Genomic DNA, 25,667 nt, shown 5'->3' with positions numbered 1-25,667 from the left:
ATTTTATTGGTAAGATGAGAGTGAAGGCGGATCGATAGGTCACATGGTCAAGGATGGATGAATCACTTGGTCAACAATGGAAGAGTGGTTGGGGGTAAATTGCCATGACCAAGAGTACTGGGCAAGTGGCTACAGTAGACAGGGCAACTGACCGAGTGGAATGGGCAAGGGAACAGGGAAAGAAGTGCAGGGAGTTGAAATAATGGTGTAACATGAAGAAATAGATGGGCCAGACAGTAAATGTGGATGGAGGTGAGTGGGAGGAAACTGACAGAGTGATGAAGTTCAGCAGACTGCAAATGAAGCCAGTAAAAGTCAAATGATTCGCTTTTATTCCCGCAGATACGTTTTCAGTTCAGCTCATCTGAAATGTACCGCTCCAATACTAACAGGAACAGTAAATGGCACTGACATTTTAATGAATAAAGTGTCATTGTCAAGACATCTAAGTGAAAAGGGTTCCTGCTATTGCTTGTGGAGATGGACATGCATTACAACCTCTACATTGGAATAGCCCTTAAAAGCACGTGAAGAAATAGAACATTAAAATATTGAGAGCTCCACTGCAGACCATACCGATTGTTAAAGGCTCTCTACCTGGTTATAGGCCCTTGCCTCCATCTAGGGCTATATCTTGGGTCCATGGTCTTAAACTACCGGTACAGTCAATGGCACCGGACTATAATGTTATTTAGAATATCGGAATGGGAGTAGCTCGGCCAGAGGGCCAATAATGCTTGTAAAGATCTTCTCCAGCATTATAATGTTTGCTTTACTGTTTCTATCATTTTAATCTAGAACATTTTAACCTCAGTGGATGCAATGTCCTAATAACATGACAGCCCTCTCTTAGGCTATGCTGGTCGTTAATGGCCCTCTTCCTTGCAACCGGAGTAGAGACGTTTTAAACAGTCTGTATAGCCCGCGGCACAGAGCTATTTTAATGTAAGGAATTTTGCAGAACTAGTCAGAGCTTTTATAAATATCTGCAACCTTGACAGACTCAAGAAAGGAGGAATCCTCCTTCGCTTCCCAAAGCTGGTCACACGAAGTCTTACTAGAAGGATTAGTTGGACTCAAGGTGACAGGCAAAGGGTACACACCTCTGAATCCATCAAAGAGAATCTTGAGCTAGGATGTAAACAGATAAGAGCAACTCAAAGAGATCAAGAAATCTTATGAGCACACACACGATCCTTGTTTAATCAGTTCTAACGCCTTCAGAGATGGACTTACTCAGCCAGCATACCGGCTTGAGCCAAACTAACGCATGTGGTGCAGAGGGCAGTCATGCATCCTTTTCTGCAGGATCTGGGAGACTCTAAAATGAGTCACTGGTTCTAATTGGACCCTGGTCCCTCCGGGATGGTCTCCCATGGACAGCATTCCTGACTCGGGCCACCTCGACTAGGAGAATGTTGCCCTCAGTAGGCCTGGACACGGCCAGATACAAAGTAGTCAAGCATGGAAGGACTCACCGCCCCTGGACAGCTGGAGGCTGGTTATTGACACCTAACAGGAGATATGTCAATAGGCTCTACACACACGTGGCATATGATCAGATGTCTTCGCTATTAAAAAACTGGATTACTGCACAGTTTTGGGCATAAAAAAAGGCAGGAGGGACTCTACACAGTAACAATGTCTGGAAGAGGTGTACGCGATCAGTATTTGACTGAAACACTTCTTGGTGTTGAACCTACCCTTAACAAGTCCAAGAAGCTCTCCAAAATTAGTCAATGTAGTCTGTGATTATCGACACTCCTCAAAGTATCTTTAAGCAGTTTGGTGGGTTTCTATTTTTACTATAAATGTATCTGGACCTAAATATGCAAGTTCTACACTTGTTTTCATTTTGAATATTTCAAGATGTCAGACTGTTTCTGCATGACTAAGTACAATGAAAAATTAATAAATCCGTTTTAGAAGAAAAAAATAAATCTATCTCTCACACATTCACATGAATTGTTCTCAGACAAATGCAGCCAGCAATGCGTTTCAAATCTTGCTCTAGCTCTGAAACTGCAAGGCCTTCAATTTCTAAATCCTCGCTATTTTTGTGGAAACGGAGTGTGGCGGGGATTACTGTGGTTGGCAGATAATAGGGTGCTTCCGCCAGTCAAGCATCTCTATTGACCGGCGGCTGGCCTTTGTGTGCCAAGCCTTCCTGATCTGCGATATTGTGCGATTTACTTGGAAATGCTTTCACGCTGTTACCGCAGGTGATTCCTTGATGAAATGACAAAAGGTATGACAGATGATTACGCATGGACATAAAAAAAATTATCACAGGAAATTATTTTGATCCAGATTACCCCACAACAATGATCAAACCGCGAGGTAATAAAACGTGCGCGCAATAAAGAGGAATAAATAAACCTTCAAAATGCTAAAGCGTTAGTCGTGAAAAGGTCAGCAGTCCCATAATATTCGGAAACCTTTTATGAAGAAAGTCAACACCTGCCGACAGATTAGAGAGTCGCACTTACAGCCAATCAGAACCGCGGTTGCCATGGTTGCCACCGTATTAGGCGCATCACTCAGGTTCAGCATGCTTCCAGACATCTGGTTGAGGCTGTCGACGGCATATTTAAACATGAAGGGAACCACTATGTTTGTGCCCTGCAAGAATGAAAGCAGCAATTAGCCAATGGTACATTAAATTGTTTATTTATAAATCACAAATCAATACGGTTTGTCTCGCCTCCATTATAGTGAGGGGTACATGGCCACATCTCACCAGCTCCTTGTTTAATGCTTTATTTCCTGTTATGAGTGGCCCTCTAAAAGCACTCATTCATTCATTCTAAAAGGTTTTCAATAAGCGGTGTAACAGCTGAGAGCAGTGGTGAATGGGCGGACTCCATCTGCAGAAGGTTGTCGCACAGTCATGCAAGCCCTCGTCGGCAATAACACCCCACTACACGAAACTTGCTATTCTGAAGGACGCAAATAGAGCGCAGGGTAAACAATTCAGAGTAATGCGCACACACAGATTGACACGTCTCATCATGAACACGTGCCTTTGGTAAAAAAAAAAAAAAAAAAAGTCAATTTATATGGAGCATCATGGAAATTCTGATGCAACGGTAAATTTGTGAGGGCATTTCCTAAAATACATGTGCACACTCTAAATAGGGGTTTAGACATTAGGCTTTATCCGTTTTTTTTTATTTTGATGTAGTTTCACTTTTTCGGAGTAACTCTTTTTTATTAAGGTTTTATCAAACCTGATGACACAGGAGATCTGCAATGCTCGCATTAAAACATCCCTTCCAAATGCATGCCGCAACCACCCACCTTCCCACTGACGCAGGCTACAGAATCCCACAGATATGGTCCTTGTGATGGGCTTGGAGCTGTCCCTACCAATTACAGCTCAACATCCACCACCAGGGCCCTTAGACACCTCAAGACCTAGGTATGCAGTCATCGAACACTAAACCTAGACGGTGAAAGGCAAAGATTCTCTATGCGTCACATACAGTCAACTGAAGGGCTACACATTTTTTTAAACTTTTCCCAGTATGCATGAGGTCGGCGGTTAGTTTTTCGTTTGCTAAATACCAGTTTTTGAAGCCAGAGTGCAATGCCCGGAGGATCATTCTTAATCCAGTTTAAGGCTATCAGCATCCTGGCTACTACTATCACTTGCCATAAAAGAGCCCTATACGTTGCACATACATCCTCCAATGTCGGTACCTGAGAGCACCCTACCAAGATCTTAAGGGATGGGGCACCACACAGCACCCCCCTGATGGGACTGAAGGCCTCCTTCCAAAACTCCTTAATTGTCCCACTATAGGTGGGATGCCTTCCTGGGCTCACACCTCTAGCATGTAATCAGTGTTGTGACATATATGATGCAAACTATCTGGGACATTTACCAATGATACCATACCATACACTCTCACTCTATATAAAATGCTTCTGTATTTCTAGGGTATAGCCCATCAGTAAATGCTGTCCCTTCCCAAAACTTTGTTCCAGTTGGATTGAAAACCACGTTCCTCCTCATGCATCCTTGCGCAGTCTTCTGTAGATGCCTCATAGACCCTTGGAACCTCTGCTAAAGTGACCTTTCCCTTTCTAGCAGCATCAGGTCCTTATTCTCCAAATGTAGCACCCAATGTCGAAGCTGCAAGCATTGTAATCCAACCAACTCTTTACTCCAAACTCTCCCTTCCATTTCTCAACTGTTCCAACTCACCCTTGCTTGAAAAGGTTTGAGAGAGCCCTATACGGATTGTCTTCAGCATTTAAAGTCCTCGCCCGACAGGGCCATTGAAAAGTGAGTATTAAAATGCAGCAGTGTATTTGGGGAGTGGAACAATGGTAATCTACCCACACTGGTCACCCAAACCAATGCTACCTAGGCCATCTTAACCAGTGTTGTAGTATAGGCCTTCTTGGGCCATTGATGTTTACTAATCATGCCAAATCTCACAGGGGGCAACTCTCCACTGCAAGATCCATTAGCACAATTTCCTTTAGTACTCCTACACTGTCAACTTGACCACCACCTTTAGATGGGCTACCCCAGGGCATTTTAAACCCCATTCTCTATAGGAACCATAAGCAATCATTTGTTCATCGGTGCACTCCCTCCTGGTCACATGAAGGAGATCCATTTGCCCCGAAGAGCTTTCAGCACCATCTCTGGGATCGGCACCAGAAGCAACTGAAAAAAAAGATACAAGAACTGTAGGTCTCTCCTGTACTGCAGGGCGGCTACTGAAGAATCCTGAATCAACAACACCCTACTGGTAGAATTCCATCTACCAGGCCTGGGAGATAATTTTCTCCTTTGAGCCTTTAGTCGAAATAATTTCCCACATATCTCTTGACTTTGCAGCAGGGTCCCTAGGGCATCTCGCCACTCTATGTGCTCTCACCATGTCAAAACGCAAATCCTTGTCCCCTTTTATCAAGTCCCTGAAGATCTTCTCCTGCAACTTCCTCTCTGTGGTTAAATTTGCAATCTTGCCCCTGCAGGATCTATTCTCTAAATCTTCACATTTATTCCTCAGAAGAGGAGTCTGAGATTCCAGATGGTCAATTGAGGTGCGCCTTTCGTTGTCGCTCCACAGAATGCAGTCTTTGACTTATACTTGATTTGATGGTGACCATGACCATGTCTCTGCCCAAGCCAACTTGCAGGGTCTACAAGCTTTCATCTAATTTTATCTCAAGGCCCACATGATGGTCTGCTAGGCAGAGTTGTAACTCCTCCTGTATGAAATCCCTGGTACCACGCACTGCCATTTTTCAGACTGGAGAAAGTATTTCTCTATATTTCCTCCAGGAGTCTTTTCATTCTCTATAGGCATGTGAAGCTGCTCTCTGGGTGTCCCAGGCCGCTTGTGCCCAGAAAATAGAATCACGAAACCCTTTGCAAGTCAGCCCCAACTGCACCTTCTGACGAGTATCTATTACTGCCTCTTCATCTTCTCGTGGTCACCAGACAAAATTTCAGTCACCGAATCAGTTCAATCAAGTGAACAGTGAAGGCACCCTTAAGTCGATAGCAAGGGGCCGAGGAGCCACACCCGTCTCAGAAGTCTAATCTGAGGCATATTCGCAGATCTCAATTTTTATGTCTTAAACTTGTAACCATTCGCACTGCAAGACATCCAGTGGCCCAGGACAGGCGCACACCAATAATACCTGCTGTCCTCGATGATTAGTCCCCTGCAGGCAATTTTGAAGTAGATTCCTCATAAAACACAATCAAAGAGCTCCCCTGATAATAGGCATTGAAGCCCATCCTGGTTCATTAGGTACCACAGATGAGGACCCGAGGATGAAACAAGCCACCAATATTTACGGTGGGTGAGGGTCCTTCTAAAAAAATAGGCTCTCCCCACCCCCCACTACCAAGAATAAAATAGCATTAGGGAGGCATACATTTGAAGAATCACAAGTGCTCTCATTTGTTGATTAGGAACTGGATACCAATGAGAAGTCGAGTGAACCCATATGAGTAGTTTTTCATTTCCCCCTTTTTGATATTTGCTCGATGATCAGGCCCGACCTCTGTTCAGGCAAGTGATTCTCCTCCAAGGGATCCACTGGATCCCAGTCACCTAGGAACCTAACTGTTTATACATGAAGTAGAAGTACTCTGCGTTTGCTTCTGATTTTCTGAAGTGTGTATATGTTTGTCTGGCGCAGCATTGAGCTGGTGTGATCATCACTCTGTAAGGTACCTTTACAATCTTCAGAATTTATCTGCTGGTGTGTGATTGAAAAATTTGGCAGCTAGGAGATGAATGATGAAAACAACAAGACATGCATGGCTAGTGAGGTTCTCATCCTTTGAAGGACCCGGGGCAGTACTTGCTTAAAGTCTTGCACGTGCCAGACTCGTGCTACTACGCCGTGCACCAAACTTGTTTATCAGTTTTAACTTTTCCCAGTGAGATCACCAGCTTGAGATGCACTCCTAGAAAAGGTGGAGGCAGTGTGGCGAGACTGCTGGTCAGCAATAAAAAAATGAATAATCGAGTGACTGAAGTTCCTCAAAAGAAATAAAAAAGATACTGAGTGCCTTCAAAGGATTTAAGTGTCAATCAAGATAAGTGTACAGGCAATTTAATGGGTGAAGTCTTCCAAAGTGAGAAGGTTGTACAAAACTATAGATCACCCTACATAGAAGTCTTCATTCATTCCTAAGCAGGAATAGGAATAACTACAATAACCACAGACAAGCATAGAAAGAACTGTGTGGCTGCTAAGGAAGACCAACTAGCTTCTTGAGCGTAAGCAAACAGCTTGTGGAAAACCTCGCTTCTGTAAGAGAACAGAAATAAATGTTTCCCATAGTTGCTTGAAACAGATGAAATAAAATGAGGAAAAACAGCCCTTCCAGGAATCACAGGGATTCCAGGAACTTCTTTACATTACTGCTGGATCCCAGGGTTATTGTGCGAACGCTAAGACTGAGCGCAGCTGATAGGGCTGTGTGAGCCATGGCATGGCTGGTTTTCTTTCACCCCTCTCAGCCTCAGACTTCACCAGATTCCCCCGTTTTTATAAGCTCCAGGGCGAGTTCTTGAGATTCTGATAAGAACTCAAGCAGAGCTTACCTCATCTCACTGTGATTGGATGCACCATCTCATCTCTAGCCTGAACTATGGTCCATGTACCAGATGGAGCTGCCTGCAGCTGCCCAGTGATGAGGGTAATCTGGCTGATCATGCGTCGAAGGAGGCAGGCGCAAAGTGAGGGGCCGCCACCAGCCAGAGACAGCCCAATCCGCATATTTAAAACTTAAAACAAAGATGATTATTCTTGTGCAACTACCTTGTATGTTGCAAGGAAGATATTTTCGAGGGCTGGGTGGTTTGGTATTGCATATCGGCCTCAACTGTCCTCTTCCTCAATTTCATGGGTAATAAGCATGATGAGCAGATGATGGGTTCAGTCTCCCAGGTTAGGACAAATGCTCAGATTAAGCCTTGCATGTCACTCACCTGGAAGCTGGACCACTTTATAAACAAAGATTATAATCAAGGAGATGTATTTGTCCAAATGCATGCATTCAATGTAGCCAGCTAATAGATAAACCGTCCAGCTTCAGAGAGCTGAAGACAGGTGGCAGGTCACTTCTAGGTCGTTTACAGAGGGTATATGTGTGCTGGTGCTTGCAACGGAAGGATGCGGTTTATGAGGTGCTAAAGTAACAGCAAATTGATTGACCATTTGGGATGCCACGTTAACTTTAATATTACATGACCTTACTCTTTCTTGCAGGAGTGCCCCTTGAATTTCAATGCATCAGTAGAAGAAAACAAAGCCTCTTGACGGTTGACCAGGATGGGACCTGACAGATTGTGCACTGCCCTTGCAGCAAGCAGTTCCCCAGTGCCACCACTGCATGGGCAGCAGTGTCCAGCTCAGGTATAGCATCCGCTTTGCACACCTGAATGTCCCCAGAGGTTGTGGTAGAATTAAAGCTGTGCTCTCTCTCTTCCAAGTCCCAGGCGGATGGCTATCCCCATCCTCAGCCCTGTTGGTCCCTCACTTACTGTAGATCACCATTCTTGGGAAATCGTGTGAGGGGAGCTGGCAATAACACAAGTGTCAAATTGAGAGGGGACTGTAGCCCGGAGGTGGTTCAGACTCAAATGCCATTAGGACCCCCGTGTGCCAAGCTAATCCTGACATTTGTCCTTATTGGCAGCCTGAATATTGGATTTTCCGGGAGGCTGTCTCGAATTTCACTCGAGAGTCTACAAACTGAAATTGATGGTTGCTCCCAGTGTTCTTTTTGTCCTGATGATGATCCAATATATAACAAGGGGGGAACGCCATCTATGCCTTCCTTTGGGCTAATTAAGAAGAAGTATACATTGTGTTTGTTTCTGTCACTTGACAAACTTATTTCTATGTTAATTTTTCCTCTGCCATTGTCTTTTGTTTACACTAGTGTCTGTATTTTTCATTTGTATAGTTCTTGTGTAACCCTGTGGGCACCAATTGATTATTGTAATTTTCTTTTGTGTTTTAGGAGTGTATTTCATTAACAAACGTCTTTCAGATAATTGTTGTGGGTACTTTGTTTCACCCTTTGCAATTTATCTTTGATTAATTGTCCTTTATCAGTTGTATGTTTTGTGCTTAAAGGCAAATTATTCCCTTAAGTATCGTTGCTTTAACATTCAGCCTGGCTCTGGCTGAACTCGAGCTCCCATTAGAATATCGAGCCGACTTTTCATTTGGCTTCTGCCTGCCACCCTCAATCAAAGAGGTAACAAAAAAAAGCATTAAGATTTGAGGCAAAAAAGGAGAAAGGTATTTACCCAATTAGTGGCTAATTCGTACAAAGTGAAACCAGAAAATCGGTATTAATTAAGACTTCTCCACTTAACGAAATTGAGTAATATTAGGCAAATATTTAATTTTACTTCTACTCCTTTTACTTCACCAGTGTATATGAAAGCGCCTTCAAATACGTGAGTTTAGATTACCAGCTATACTAAAAGCTTCTGTGTTTGATTTATTAGACTATAATGTGGCTGTATCTATAAGAATCTGGGCCACCTACTGTTTTCACATGACAAATGTCTTACCTCTTAGTTCACTAATTGCAAACAACAGTGATGGACAGAATGTGGATCAATGTCACACATTCACCCCAGTCCAAAGATCTGGGCCCAAATCCATCGTTTTTCCACTCCACACCACCCTGGGTTAGACAATGGCGATATGCAAATCAGCGCTGACCCTGTGCCCCATGGGAACAGTCCAGTCCGAACTCCAAAAGCCATGTCCTTCCCAGAACGGAAACAAGCATCCGAGGACCGGCCCGGTTTCGAGGTAACACCTCTCATCAGCCCGGCTAGCTTGATTCCAGTGGTGTGGAGTGCCTGGGACTCACGTCTGAGCATCCCCAGTACACTTAGAGCGGTAATTGCAAACACAACAGTGATGGACAGAATGTGGATCAATGTCACACATTCAGCCCAGTCCAAAGATCTGGGCCCAAATCCATCGTTTTTCCACTCCACACCACCCTGGGTTAGACAATGGCGATATGCAAATCAGCGCTGACCCTGTGCCCCATGGGAACAGTCCAGTCCGAACTACAAAAGCCATGTCCTTCCCAGAACGGAAACAAGCATCCGAGGACCGGCCCGGTTTCGAGGTAACACCTCTCATCAGCCCGGCTAGCTTGATTCCAGTGGTGTGGAGTGCCTGGGACTCACGTCTGAGCATCCCCAGTACACTTAGAGCGGTAATTGCAAACACAACAGTGATGGACAGAATGTGGATCAATGTCACACATTCACCCCAGTCCAAAGATCTGGGCCCAAATCCATCGTTTTTCCACTCCACACCACCCTGGGTTAGACAATGGCGATATGCAAATCAGCGCTGACCCTGTGCCCCATGGGAACAGTCCAGTCCGAACTACAAAAGCCATGTCCTTCCCAGAACGGAAACAAGCATCCGAGGACCGGCCCGGTTTCGAGGTAACACCTCTCATCAGCCCGGCTAGCTTGATTCCAGTGGTGTGGAGTGCCTGGGACTCACGTCTGAGCATCCCCAGTACACTTAGAGCGGTAATTGCAAACACAACAGTGATGGACAGAATGTGGATCAATGTCACACATTCACCCCAGTCCAAAGATCTGGGCCCAAATCCATCGTTTTTCCACTCCACACCACCCTGGGTTAGACAATGGCGATATGCAAATCAGCGCTGACCCTGTGCCCCATGGGAACAGTCCAGTCCGAACTACAAAAGCCATGTCCTTCCCAGAACGGAAACAAGCATCCGAGGACCGGCCCGGTTTCGAGGTAACACCTCTCATCACAGGGCACAGGGTCAGCGCTGATTTGCATATCGCCATTGTCTAACCCAGGGTGGTGTGGAGTGGAAAAACGATGGATTTGGGCCCAGATCTTTGGACTGGGGTGAATGTGTGACATTGATCCACATTCTGTCCATCATTGTTGTGTTTGCAGTTACCGCTCTAAGTGTACTGGGGATGCTCAGACGTGAGTCCCAGGCACTCCACACCACTGGAATCAAGCTAGCCGGGCCGGTCCTCGGATGCTTGTTTCCGTTCTGGGAAGGACATGGCTTTTGTAGTTCGGACTGGACTGTTCCCATGGGGCACAGGGTCAGCGCTGATTTGCATATCGCCATTGTCTAACCCAGGGTGGTGTGGAGTGGAAAAACGATGGATTTGGGCCCAGATCTTTGGACTGGGGTGAATGTGTGACATTGATCCACATTCTGTCCATCATTGTTGTGTTTGCAGTTACCGCTCTAAGTGTACTGGGGATGCTCAGACGTGAGTCCCAGGCACTCCACACCACTGGAATCAAGCTAGCCGGGCTGAAGAGAGGTGTTACCTCGAAACCGGGCCGGTCCTCGGATGCTTGTTTCCGTTCTGGGAAGGACATGGCTTTTGTAGTTCGGACTGGACTGTTCCCATGGGGCACAGGGTCAGCGCTGATTTGCATATCGCCATTGTCTAACCCAGGGTGGTGTGGAGTGGAAAAACGATGGATTTGGGCCCAGATCTTTGGACTGGGGTGAATGTGTGACATTGATCCACATTCTGTCCATCATTGTTGTGTTTGCAGTTACCGCTCTAAGTGTACTGGGGATGCTCAGACGTGAGTCCCAGGCACTCCACACCACTGGAATCAAGCTAGCCGGGCTGAAGAGAGGTGTTACCTCGAAACCGGGCCGGTCCTCGGATGCTTGTTTCCGTTCTGGGAAGGACATGGCTTTTGTAGTTCGGACTGGACTGTTCCCATGGGGCACAGGGTCAGCGCTGATTTGCATATCGCCATTGTCTAACCCAGGGTGGTGTGGAGAGGAAAAACGATGGATTTGGGCCCAGATCTTTGGACTGGGGTGAATGTGTGACATTGATCCACATTCTGTCCATCATTGTTGTGTTTGCAGTTACCGCTCTTAGTTCACTAATGGCACTGTCCCCAGAGTGGAGGTGGAGGCAGGAATGCTTCTAAGCTCATGTTTGAAAACTTTCACTTTTATTAAGTATTTCTCAGTGCAGTTCTATACCATCAAGTATTAATGTTGAACACAGGTCTTAGAAATTCATTTTTATGTTTTTGAAGAGAATTTATCATATTTTAGTAGACGTTTGTTATAGGATTTACATGGCAAACATTTTCGGGGCTCGGCTCATTAAAGGGCTCTAAAAGTCAAGCCAGACCCTTTGCTCGGCTCATCCTATTAATTTGTTGGCTCGCCCACCTCTGCACAAGTCTTCGAACTACAACTCATACCATGGGGTACGAGCCCATTCATATGGATTGTCTACTTTGTTTTCTTAGTGCTATCAAAGTGAAAACCCAAAAGCTATTTTCAACTTCTATCAGAAAATTCAGTCCGTAGTTCCACTTAATTTGCAAATCTATTTATTTATAAAGTTTTATATAGCATGAACAAGATCCCGAAGGATATCAGAGCGCTTTACAATAGGATGGGAGGAAGGACATAGATGCAAAATAGACATCAAGTAGGAGTAGAAAACAGGAATGATCACATATTCAGGGACAGTTGCACAAAAAAAGACCCATAACAAATGATAGTCCAATGGAAGTAAGAACAATGTCTTCGAGCAGGTGCGTTTAATGTTCAAAGTGCATTAAAGACAGTGCAAGTGGGGGGTCAGGGAGGTGGGTTAGCCAGTGTGCCTGGTTCAAAGATGTCCACACTCTAGTAAGGCTCCTTGTGCCGGAGTAATTTATCTGTCACAATCTGGGCTGCATGCTCCACGAATAGAGTCACAGAAGACTCCCTGCAAAGTTATTTGCAGCCGCAGCCACTGATGGCCCGCTGACGGAATATATGGGCAGGGAAGGAAGACGTGCGAGCCAATTCAAACATGGCGGCGACTTCTGTGCAGCGCTGATTGATCGATCATGACCGCAGGTCGACTGCGCATCTGTCGCAAAGATACTCCATATTGCTATGCCCAAGCCCTGTGTGCAAGGGGCACCGAGGGGCTTTGTCAGTGGCCACAGCAGGACCCGAGGGACTGCAGGATTGCGGGCGGTGTTGGAGCCACCAGTGGATACAGTGGCTTGGTGAATGACTGGACATGCTGCGGGGGCCTCCTTGTTCCTCCTAGTGCCAGAATTCGTCCCCTCTATCTCATTTGGCACCTTAAGGGGGCAGCAGCCTTGGTGGAGATCCTATGTGTGGATAGTGCGGTAGTGTGAAGCTGTAACACCCCGACCTGCATAGACCAACTGGGCGACCACCGATGCCTTTATCAAAAGGGCCTACAGCGACAGCTGGCCTGCCTGCCCTCACCAGAACTATGCTAGGAGGTGAGGTGCACATAGGTAGAATTTCTGCCCTTACAGCCGCGTGGGGCCTACCACCCTCTTTTCCTTCCCTGTGACACCATGAGGGGTAGAGACCCCATGTGATCCTGTGATTAGCCTAATCAAGTGGCATGGGGGCCCCCTGAACACGACAAGGTGTAATGGCACACTAGTTAAGTTGGATTCAGTTTGACATTATTTGACACAGCTCAATAACGTAAAATATGTTGAAATATCCTAGGGTGGATCAATGATGTTGACATTTCAAAGATGGGGAACTCCGACACCAGGTAGGCCAAGTTGCAAAGAACATGAGCAGAACACAATCCAACTAGGGGTCATCCATCTCTCAGGGTCACTAATCAGACAAAGAATGAGTTGATGTGAGCACACTGATTCTTCAAATATAGAAACGCCTCACTTTGATAGATACCAAGATGGAGACGCTTACCACTTGAGTGGACAAGTTAACTAGATCACTTCACAAACAAGAAAAGTAGACTATTACAGCAGAAAGCCGCGTTTCCCAATTAGAAGATGACATCTGGCTACAAAGAGAAGCTACTTGACATGAGCAAGGTACTCAACGTCATAAGACCAAATAACACAGACCTGGCAGCCAGACCATGATGCAACAACCTGCAAATTGTGGGCCTCCACGAGCCGACTCAGAGACAACATGGCCGACTATTTGAAATCCCTGACCTTTGAAAACATTTCTTTATTGTCTTATTCAGTTTCACATTCATTTGAATGATATAACACATACACAATTTACCACTAAGAACATGCAGCCGTAATATACCTAAAAGCTATAAATATCAAGTACAGATATAAGACTATAAGTAATCAACTGCATAATCAATGGACAATCAATTGACAAAAGAAAAGCAGTGCTGCATACCTACTTTGACCAGCAACTAGGGTTGTCTGGGTGGTCGGTCAGGTACAGAGGTCAACAGCATTGGGGCTGCATGCATCCGCTGTTTTCCCTTTGAAGGTCTGTAATAGGCCTAGCCATGTACAAGCTTGTGGGTGGATGAATTCAGTGGCCATTTCTATAAAATGTATGCAATGCTACTAGTGCCATTACTGTAACAGGTATATAATGAGGCGCAAAAGCAGGGGTATCTTTCCCCTTCGTTGAATGAATCCATACTTATTACTCTTCCTAAAAAAAGGCAAACCAAGTGATAATCCCGACTCATACAGGCCATTATCATTGATAACAACAGATGCTAAAATGTTGGATTAGATTGTAGCCAACAGACTGTCTATCTTTTATCCGCTCTGGTCCTCCCAGATCAGTTGGGTTTTAAACCTGGCAGATCCACAGTGCACAATTGGAGAACCCTGTTTGCCCTTATACACTGGCTTAACCCTATGCTTGTAGCAGTGGCCGTCTTCCTAGACGCAACCAAAGCGCTTGATTCATTAGGGAACCAGTCCCTTTTTGACAACTATCATGCATGGGTATCCCGCAACTCTTCATCAAGTGGATACAGCGGTTATACACCTACCGGCATCCTGGATACACATGGTTCCCTATAGGTTGGGGCACTAAACAGAGCTTCCCACTACCACACCTTTCCACCTCCACTCCATGCCATTGCCTCAGAAAATATAGCTTGCACAATCTGTCAGCTACATGGGCGAAGGGGACTGGCACTCTCTCCTCAGAATCAAATACTGTACCTGTTAGAAATGGGATTTCTGGTTGGCTAGGGCATGCGCCTAAGCCAGGCAGAAAACACCACTCTAGTCACGGCAAAGGAGTTACACGATGAAGATAACCCCGGCTAACCCCCTTGGTAGCTTGGCACGAGCAGTCAGGCAACACACACACATACAGCAGCAACACACTAGGCACACCACAAAAGAAACGCCACACCAGGTTATATAAAAAATAGCCTTTGTATTATCCAAAACACATTAGAATCATAATCAATCAATCAATCAGTGACACTTATAAAGCGCGCTACATACCCGTAGGGTCTCAAGGCGCTGGGGGGGGGGGGGGGTGCCGCTACTGCTCGAACAGCCAGGTCTTCAGCTTCTTCCTGAAGGAGAGGTGGTCTTGGGTCAGGCGCAGGTCGGTCGGGAGGGAGTTCCAGGTCTTGGCGGCCAGGTAGGAGAAGGACCTTCCTCCTGTAGTCGCTCTTCGGATGCGGGGGACGGTGGCGAGGGCGTGGTTGGCTGATCGGAGGTGGCGTTTGGGAGCTGTTGGACAGGCCACATGAAGGGCCGCTCTCCCCCGGCCCAACCAGGCCCGAACCAGCCACGCAAGTACCACACACCACCATTGCACGTCCACCGTCCCCGCAGGGACCCCTACACTCGAACCTGTTGACCGCGTAGGCCGACCCACTACCGGCCTGCGCGCCCATCCTGGGCGCCATCTTGGACACTCCACCACGAGGCCGCCTGGCCCCCGATCGACCTCAACCCTGGGCCTGGCCAGGCCTCAGACATCCCGGCACCAACATCCACCCAGGAGGTGAGCGGGCTACTTGGTCAGTCAATGGGAGCAGGAGGTGTCGATGGCTCTCCCCCGCCAAGTGCCGCTCGCCCATCGCCTCCCCGGGCGCTGGCTCCACCCCCCTGCTGGGTGTCTGAACCCCCTCATCCCGGACCTCCCGATCTCCAAGTGCGAGGGTCCGGACATCAAAGCACACCAGCCCTATAACTGGGGCAGCTCCAGAGCAGGACGGGAGTTGTATCTTGGAGTCGAGAGACGCAAAGAAGAACTCATCCTTGACGGACTACTGGCGCTGCCGTAGCTCTGTCTTGTGCACCCTCGTCTTGCCTGCTGGCGCTGCCGCGGCTTTGGGAACCACCCTATCCTTCATCATCGTCGGGACCTGCTGGCGTGGCCGCGGACCGTTTGTAACTACCACCTTCATCGGGACCTGCTGGCTCTGCCGCGGACCGTCGTCTTCCTTCATCCATCTCGGGACCTGCTGGCTCCGCCGCGGCCCGTTCATCTACGCCACCGAGCTCGAGGATTGAGAGCTATTTTCCATCTTTTTGGTAACAAGACTGTCCCGCTACCCTTTTCCCAACCAGAGACCAGAATAGAGGGGACCCCTGAGTCCAGACCTCCTTGTACCATTCTACCGTACTCGAAGAATTGTCTATAAAGTATCGTTGAACTTTATCATTGTGTGGTGTCCGTCTGTGGGGGGGAAGTTACTTGTCTGTACGATTCACTGGAGACGGCTCTCCCCGGAGACCTCTCCCCGTATCCTCGGCCGACCCTCCCGGTCCGTCTAACATTGGTGGCCAGCGACGGGATCCGAATCACCGCATAAACCGTACAGAGAGTAGCTCACCCCACGGCGAATCACGATGTCAACTAAAGACAGCGGATCAACGGAGAAATTCCAGATGGAGAAATTGGGCGAGTACAGCCATCGTGAACTTAAACAGTTCTGTATCGAATTAGGTATCGCTACCACCGGACTAAATACCAAAGATGACTTTAAGCAGGCCCTGGAATCTTGGGCAGAAACCGGGGCTGCCGGAACCCCCGATCAAGACATCACAGCACAAACCCCCATGGCCCCTGAAGAACGAAGAACGGGTCTCTCGCCAGACGAGATCCAGGAACGAGAAAGAACCCGACTACACGAGCTGGAAATGGCCCGGCTCAAAATGGACGTTGAACTAAAGTTGGCCGAACAGAAAATCAACTTAGAGCACCTGCGTCTCCGAGAAGAAAGAGAGGAGAAACAGAGACAAAGGGAGCTCGAGGAAAAGAAACTGGCATATGAACATGAGCGGAAATTAGCTGAAATCGACCTACGCAAACAGAATAAAGAAACAGGGATGCCCGAGCAACCCCACACTCCAGGGGCAACAGAGAAGAAGGTACACATCCCCAAGGATGTCGTTCGAGAATACTTCCGAGAGGACGACATCCAGCAATGGTTTAAGGCCTATGAAATCGCTATGACTGCACACCGGATCGATAGAAGCGATTGGGGGGCCGGTCTGTGGGGGAGATTCCTCAATGAGGGCCGCGACGCCCTGCTGCAACTCCCGGACCAGCAGATGACCTCCTATGACCATATGAAAGCTGCACTCCTCACCCGCTATGGCCTCACACCCGAGATGTACCGTCAGAGGTTCCGAGACTGCACCCGCATCCCAGGTACAACTTGGGTGGACTATGTCAATTACTTTAGCCGAGCCTTCGAGGGCTGGATCAAAGGAAGCAAGGTCACAACCTACGAACAACTGTTCAATCTTATGGTATGGGAGCATCTGTCGAACAATTGCTTCATTGAACTTCGCCAGCACCTCCTCGACAGCAAGTTAACGGATCCCCGGCAGCTCGCAGCCGAAGCAGACCGGTGGGAGATCACCAGAGTGAGTCGAAATGGGTCCTCCGAACAGAACCGGAACAACAATGGTCAGCATCGTCCCCGAGGAGGTGGAGGCCAAGGACGCGGAAGAAGCAACGCTCCGGTCACCCCCACTACCAGCCCCACCCCCCCGGCCAACCGGGGCAGCACCCCAGCGCGACCGGGACATCGAGCCAATGTTACCTGCCATCGATGTCAACGAGTCGGACACTATGCAAACGACCCAAACTGCCCCCAGTACCAGAGCCCAAGACCCCGCCAAGTAGCCGCTGCTGCTCTGGGGGAGGAACGGATCTCAGAGGAACAAGAAGAATATGAACAGGAACACCAAGAATGGGAGCCAGCCGCCATGGCTCTCGCCTGCCTAGGGGGGAGAGACATGGTCCCGCGGGTCCCCCTACCCGCTAATACCCAGAAGTACAGCCAATGGGTGGGCATCAATGGACGCCGGGCTGAAGCCCTTCGTGACACTGGGGCCAGTGTAACAGCCGTCCGCTGTCACCTGGTGACCCCCGAACAATACTTACCAAACATTCTCTGCCCTGTACGTTCAGCCGATAACTCAGAAAGTCTGTGTCGGATGGCCTGCGTCCCCTTCGAATGGGGAGGGGTCTCCGGCATGTTGAAGGTGACGGTCCGAGATGATGCCCCCGTAGACTGCCTCCTGGGTAATGACCTGGAAAGCTCTCCATGGGCAGCAGTCGAACGAAAGGAGCACCTGGGGATGCTGGGCGTCCCGGACTGGGCGTGCGTCACCACCCGGTCCATGACAGCCCGTGCCAACACCCGCCCAGAGGAACTCGAATGGCCGGCGCCACCGCCTCCGGTCGCCCCCGCCGAAACCACCGACCGTGACGTCCCCCCCGAACCAGCTCAACCTCCAGACCTCGCTAACCTCGACCAGTGGCCTCAAGAGGGGGGGCCCACGCAAGAACAATTTCGCCAAGAACAAAAGACCTGTCCCTCCCTCGAGGGACTCCGCCAGCAAGCGCTAGCCCAAAGCGCAGGGGATACCTCCGGAACTCACTGGGTCTACTGGGACAATGATCTGCTGTACAGTGAGCAAAGAATCGCGGAGCTGGGGGCCAGCCGAGTCCTAGTGGTACCCCTCCGTTTTAGAGACTTTCTGCTAAACCTGGCCCACGATGTCCCCCTGGCCGGACACTTGGGTCAAGACAAAACCTATAGCCGCCTGGTGACCCACTTCTTCTGTCCCAAAATGAGGGACAATGTACACCAGCATTGCCGATCTTGCCCCACGTGCCAAGCCAGTGGGAAGAGCGGCCGCAAACTGAAAGCCCCCCTGCAACCTTTTCCCGTGGTCACCACCCCGTTCGAGAGGGTCGGAATCGATATCGTAGGGCCCCTGGACCCGCGCACAAAACAAGGCCATCGATTCATCCTGGTGCTAGTGGACCACGCCACCCGCTACCCGGAGGCTGTTCCCCTGCGGACTGTGACAGCCCCGGTAGTCGGCCGGGCTCTGATGGGGATCTTCTCCCGAGTGGGCTTCCCCCAGGAGGTCGTCAGTGACAGAGGCACGAACTTTATTTCGAAATATATGAAATCTCTCTGGCAACAGTGCGGGGTTACCTACCGGTTCACGACCCCCTATCACCCTCAAGGAAACGGACTCGTTGAGCGGTTCAACCGCACGCTCAAAGGGATGATCGGGGGGTTGGAAGAGCCCCTCCGTCGCCAGTGGGATGTACTGTTGCCGTGCCTTCTCTTCGCATATCGAGAGGTTCCCCAGAAGTCCCTGGGCTTCAGCCCATTTGAACTGCTATATGGACACCCCGTGCGCGGGCCGCTCAGCCTAGTTAAGGAAGGCTGGGAGATGCCCCCTCTAAAGAACCCACCAGATGTTTTCCGCTACCTCCTAACACTCCGCAACCAGACCCGGCGATTCCGAGAACTAGCAAAAGCCAACCTAGAGGCCAGTCAGGAGGACATGAAAAGGTGGTATGACCGGAATGCCTCCTCCATCGAATTTGAACCTGGGCAACAGGTATGGGTGATGTCCCCCACCGAACCCTGCGCCCTACAAGACAAGTGGACAGGGCCCTTCAAGGTGGTCGAGCGCAAGGGTCCGGCTACCTATCTCATCGACTTGGAATCTTCCCGGAACCCCCTCCGGGTCCTCCACGCTAACAGACTGAAACCGCACTTTGTACGGACAGAACTCAGCCTCCTGATGGCCACAGACAATGGGGCTGAAGAGGACTCCGAGCCCCTCCCGGACCTCCTACGAACGCGGGAGAAAGACGGTTCCGTAGATGGGGTCCGACTCTCAGAGGCCCTCACCCGAGAGCAACACCAGGAGTGCCAAGTTCTCCTGTCACAATTCGCCAGCCTGTTCTCCCTCACCCCAGGTGTCACTTCCTGGTGTACGCACGATGTGGACACGGGGGACAGCCCCCCTATCCGCCACCGGGCCTACCGCGTGCCAGATCGGGTACGGGCCTGCATCCAGGAGGAAGTAGCCAAAATGCTCACGCTCGGGGTCATCGAGCCCTCAGACAGCCCCTGGGCCAGCCCTGTAGTACTGGTCCCCAAAGCAGCTGCCCCCGGCACCCCCCCAGAACTCCGGTTCTGCGTCGACTACCGGGGCTTGAATGCGGTCACCAGGACAGACGCACATCCCATCCCCCGGGCAGATGAACTAATCGACCGCATGGGAGCTGCCCGCTACCTCAGTATCTTCGACCTGACGGCGGGCTACTGGCAAATCGGCCTCACACCCCGGGCACAAGAACGTTCTGCCTTTTCCACGCCCGATGGCCATTACCATTTCACAGTCATGCCCTTCGGCATGAAGAATGCCCCAGCAACGTTCCAACGGCTCGTCAATCAGGTCCTGGCGGGGCTCGAAGGATTCAGCGCCGCCTACTTAGACGACATCGCTGTATACAGCAACCAGTGGTCCGAGCACCTCCACCACCTCCGAGCAGTACTGCACGCCCTTCAGCAAGCTGGCCTCACGATCAAGGCCAGCAAATGTCAAATTGGGCAAGGGTCTGTAACCTACCTCGGGCACCAGGTGGGAAGCGGCCTGGTGGCCCCTCTGCAGCTAAAAATTGCCGCCATCCAGTCCTGGCAGCCCCCCACTACCCAGACCGAGGTACGAGCCTTCCTGGGCCTCACGGGCTATTACCGAAGGTTCGTGAAAGACTATGGTACTATCGTGAGGCCCCTAACAGAGCTCACGTCAAAAAATCAGCCCCAGAAAGTCAACTGGACCCCAGAGTGTCAAGCTGCATTTGAACAATTGAAAGCCGCCATGTGCTCCACCCCTGTGCTCCAGGCCCCCGACTACAGCCGGGAGTTCATCGTCCAGACGGATGCCTCCGACCATGGCATTGGGGCAGTCCTGTCCCAAGTGAACACCGAAGGCCATGACCAGCCGGTGGCCTTCATCAGCCGGCGACTCCTACCACGGGAACAACGCTGGAGCACCATAGAGAGGGAGGCCTTCGCGGTGGTATGGGCCCTCAAGAAGCTCCGGCCCTACCTTTTTGGCACACCCTTTCGGGTACAGACCGACCACCGACCCCTGCAGTGGCTGATGCAGATGCGGGGGGAAAACCCGAAGTTACTACGCTGGTCCATCTCCCTACAAGGGATGGACTTCACAGTTGAACATCGGCCTGGGCCCGATCACGCCAATGCAGATGGCCTGTCCCGGTTCTTCCGCCTCGACGAGAAGAGTCCCCAAGAGAATGGGTAACTCTCCCCGCCTTCAGCTGGGGGGGACGCATGTTGGACAGGCCACATGAAGGGCCGCTCTCCCCCGGCCCAACCAGGCCCGAACCAGCCACGCAAGTACCACACACCACCATTGCACGTCCACCGTCCCCGCAGGGACCCCTACACTCGAACCTGTTGACCGCGTAGGCCGACCCACTACCGGCCTGCGCGCCCATCCTGGGCGCCATCTTGGACACTCCACCACGAGGCCGCCTGGCCCCCGATCGACCTCAACCCTGGGCCTGGCCAGGCCTCAGACATCCCGGCACCAACATCCACCCAGGAGGTGAGCGGGCTACTTGGTCAGTCAATGGGAGCAGGAGGTGTCGATGGCTCTCCCCCGCCAAGTGCCGCTCGCCCATCGCCTCCCCGGGCGCTGGCTCCACCCCCCTGCTGGGTGTCTGAACCCCCTCATCCCGGACCTCCCGATCTCCAAGTGCGAGGGTCCGGACATCAAAGCACACCAGCCCTATAACTGGGGCAGCTCCAGAGCAGGACGGGAGTTGTATCTTGGAGTCGAGAGACGCAAAGAAGAACTCATCCTTGACGGACTACTGGCGCTGCCGTAGCTCTGTCTTGTGCACCCTCGTCTTGCCTGCTGGCGCTGCCGCGGCTTTGGGAACCACCCTATCCTTCATCATCGTCGGGACCTGCTGGCGTGGCCGCGGACCGTTTGTAACTACCACCTTCATCGGGACCTGCTGGCTCTGCCGCGGACCGTCGTCTTCCTTCATCCATCTCGGGACCTGCTGGCTCCGCCGCGGCCCGTTCATCTACGCCACCGAGCTCGAGGATTGAGAGCTATTTTCCATCTTTTTGGTAACAAGACTGTCCCGCTACCCTTTTCCCAACCAGAGACCAGAATAGAGGGGACCCCTGAGTCCAGACCTCCTTGTACCATTCTACCGTACTCGAAGAATTGTCTATAAAGTATCGTTGAACTTTATCATTGTGTGGTGTCCGTCTGTGGGGGGGAAGTTACTTGTCTGTACGATTCACTGGAGACGGCTCTCCCCGGAGACCTCTCCCCGTATCCTCGGCCGACCCTCCCGGTCCGTCTAACAGGAGCGTAGAAGTTGACTCGGCTGTTGAGGTAGCTCGGGCCTTGGTCGTGTAGGGCTTTGTGTGCGTGGGTGAGGAGGCGGAAGGTGATTCTTTTGTTGACGGGGAGCCAGTGAAGGTCTCTCAGATGTCCGGAGATGTGGCTGGTTCGTGGGATGTCGAGGATGAGTCTGGCTGAGGCGTTCTGGATCCGCTGGAGTCTCTTCTGGAGCTTGGCGGTGGTACCGGCGTATAGGGCGTTGCCGTAGTCCAGACGGCTGGTGACGAGGGCCTGGGTGACGGTCTTCCTGGTCTCGGTGGGGATCCACCAGAAGATCTTCCGTAGCATGCGTAGGATGTTGAAGCACGCCGAGGAGACGTTGTTTACTTGCCTGGTCATGGAGAGGGAGGAGTCCAGGATGAAGCCCAGGTTGCGTGCATGGTCTGTCGGTTTGGGTGCGGTGCCCAGGGCGGGGGGCCACCAGGAGTCGTCCCAGGCGGAGGGTGAGGAGCCCAGGATGAGGACCTCCGTCACACACACATCACACATATATGCTGTGCCAACTGGCACTAGGCAATATTTACAGGGGATTATATACACGAGACAGGGCCAATTGGGCCACTGTCAGAACCTTTAGAAAGCACATGTAAAACACAACCAGTAACTACTGGCAGAATTCTGCACTCAGCATTAGCATGGGCTACATAAACGCATTATATCTGCATCACCGTAGGCATAAAACATATTAGGAATAAACCCCATCACACAATAAATCACTAGCATAAACATTATCCTAAACACCAGAAGCATAATTCCCCTGGGCATAAATTACAATAGTCTAAAACATAGTATGCCACAATCATATTATGCATCACCCGCCGAAATGACCCTGAGGCCAACTGGCCTTCTACTGGGGCTCAAAATGCCCTCGGACCAGAATATCAGGGCACGAAGATAGGGCTTCTCAATTAGCCCTAGGGCTGCAAATGCAGCAAAATAACCGGTGCGCAAATGCGCTGGGGGTGTGGGGTGCAACTCACCCCTTCCTGGCACTAAACATAATATGCCCCCGTTGTTGCAGCTGCCCTCAACCGGCGGGTCACCTGTGCCAAATTTTCCCAGGCACCAATGTGCTCTGGGGCAGCCCCTCTCGGGGACTCCTAAATATCAAATTGCCCCAAACATTGCAGCTGCCCGCAACTGTGGCGCAGCTGCAATGTGAAGATCACTCCTGCACTGGCACTACACGTGCCTCGGGAGCACCGACACGGCTCCAGGCACCGTTGTGCCTCTGGAGCCTTAGGCACCGACAATGTGCCTCGCAAAAACATTTCTGGGGCAGGAAGTGACTCAGGGCAGCTGTCCACTACCATCCGGGGCAGCTGCCCACTACCATCTGGGGCAGCTGCTCCTGCGGGGAAAATAGCCACACTTCCCCCCCACCTCTCCCATGGCCTCTCACCTGGGACAGGCACCGGCAATGTGCCTCTGCTGGTCCCGTTCTCGGCCTCTCCAGACTTCGCCCGGTCCCTCTCCTGGGACACGGGACTTCTCTGTGGAGCGCGCGAGGTTCCGGACCACACGCAGGGCTCCCACCGCGGCTGCGAGCGCTCTGCTCCGACCGTGCTGCTATTGGCTGGCCGTTAGTTTCCTTTTCTCGGGCCCACCCTCAGTCAGGTAGCTGGCCTGGCTTCCGGGTCGGCCGCGCTGCTTCGTCTGTTGTTTCTTTTCTCCTCACAAGTGCGGGGTGGGCTCCTGCCTTCCAATGAACATCAAATGCGGGGTGGGCACGTGCTTTTTAAATAGGCATTAATGCAGGGTGGGGTCCCGCAAAAGCAAACCACAATGCGGGATAGAATCCCGCTCAATAATAAGCATAAATGCGGGGTGGGCTCGTGCAGAAAGCCAGCAATGCGTGGGAATACCCACGTCAGGATTCCCTCCAAGTAGATCACCGCTCCGTGCTGCGAAGCTCCAGCGCTCTTCTCCAGGGGCAGAAATTCAGCACTCATGAGGCGCTAAGCCCACAGATTAAGGGCAAAAGCTGGGCTCAGGCAGGCCAGCTCACAGGGCACTCCTGCAGGGAGGCAGTCCCTTGTGGCGGTTCCTCCTGGTGCCCAGCAGCAGCAAGTCCACAGGGGGCACCAAAGCACAACCTTACGTGGGTCACAGCTCCAATATATATAGTACATTTCCTTTGTCCGCCCTTGGCACAGGGCTCTGGGGGGTTTTGGAGCACTTTTTTGACAAGGCTCCTCTTCACCTTTGTCAGGTGGGGGCTCAGTGATTAGACACACCACAGGGGGGCGGAGCCAGCATTCACCCAGGCAGGCACAGACCTATTCAGGGTCAGAGGACTACTCCTCCCACTACTCCAAATGTAGATCTCCTATTCAGTCTAACGCAGACTCACCCTGCCCTCCCTCGAACCACACACACCTCACCAGTCCCTGTCACTCCAAAGCCAGACAGGCAATACACATCAGGCAGGCAGACACATAGCACACAGAAATTCCAACTTCCAGAAGTAGCACTTCTAAAATAGGTATAATAAATCTGCTGCGCACATCATTGCACAGCATTTATTATTACTATTCCAAATATATCAAACTGGACTATGCTGCTCCTTTAATATCAGGAATTACCACTGAAACACTTATCAGGGAATCCCCAATGCATTACTATGAGAAGGCAGCCTCACAGCAGTGAGAAACCAAAATGGCTGTTTGTCACCACCAGAACAAGTCACACACTTAAGGTACAGGTCCTACCTTTTACCTAAAATGCACCCTGCCCATAGGGCTAGCTAGGGCCTACCTTAGGGGTGACTGACATGCTGTAAAAGGGGGTCACAGACATGGCACACACTTTAGGTGCCATGTCACAGCGGCAGTAACACTGCGCGCAAAGGCCCTGCAATGGCAGAGGCCTGAGACAGATTTGACAGGCTACTTTGGTGGGTGGCGCAATCAGCGCTGCAAGCCCACCGGTAGCATTTAATTTACTGGCCCTGGGTATCTGAGATACCACTTTACAAGGGACTGACAGGTAAATCAAATATGCCAAACAGGTGTAGACCAAACTTACCATGTTTACCACAGAGAGCACACATACTTTACACTGAACAGCAGTGCTAAAGTGCCCAGAGTCCTAAAACCACCAACACCATGTCATAAAAAAGGCTAGGACGAAGGCAAAAAGTTCAGGGATGACCCTGTAAAATGGACCAAGTCTAACAGTCCCTTTATGCGGATGGCATCACACTGTACCTGAGAGTTCCAGGGCAGAACTTTTATCTGGTTATAAAATAGTTCACCCTATTCCAGGTGGTCCCGAGGGTAGCAATAAACTAGTATGTAGTCACATTGATTGTTGTGTATTAAGGGCGGGAGCACCCGTAGTATTCGATTCGCTAGCACCTTCTCAGTATCGTGCAGTCTAGGTTAAGCATATGCAGTAAGCTACATTTCCATCAAATGTTTAGTCATTTGTTATTTCAAATACTTTTTAGAATTATAAAGGCAGCCAGTCAATTCCTGGTGTTTTGCCAGTTGCCCTTTGGAATACGGATGCATCTATTTCTGCCTGGGATATTTGTATTTCAAGATCCGCTATTTGCTCTTGGATCAATATGGCCATAATTTCCAGTGCGGGGTACGTAAGCATACCAGCCCAGGCAACAAATGGCC

The 25,667-nt window shown here is 50.4% G+C and overlaps 1 protein-coding gene across 1 annotated transcript in view; it reads right to left on the bottom strand.

Moving 5' to 3' along the window:
- Positions 1 to 25,667, bottom strand: part of ABCB7 (ATP binding cassette subfamily B member 7) — a 665,610-nt gene that overhangs the window by 355,895 nt on the left and 284,048 nt on the right. The window contains exon 5 of the mRNA XM_078688835.1: positions 2,490 to 2,622. Within this exon, the coding sequence (XP_078544961.1) occupies positions 2,490 to 2,622 (133 nt within the window). The remainder of the gene's footprint in view (positions 1 to 2,489; positions 2,623 to 25,667) is intronic.

Source organism: Lissotriton helveticus, chromosome 4_1 (assembly GCF_964261635.1).
Source record: "Lissotriton helveticus chromosome 4_1, aLisHel1.1, whole genome shotgun sequence".
Classification (NCBI taxonomy): Eukaryota; Metazoa; Chordata; class Amphibia; order Caudata; family Salamandridae; genus Lissotriton; species Lissotriton helveticus.
This window is presented reverse-complemented; position numbering and strand designations above follow the sequence as displayed.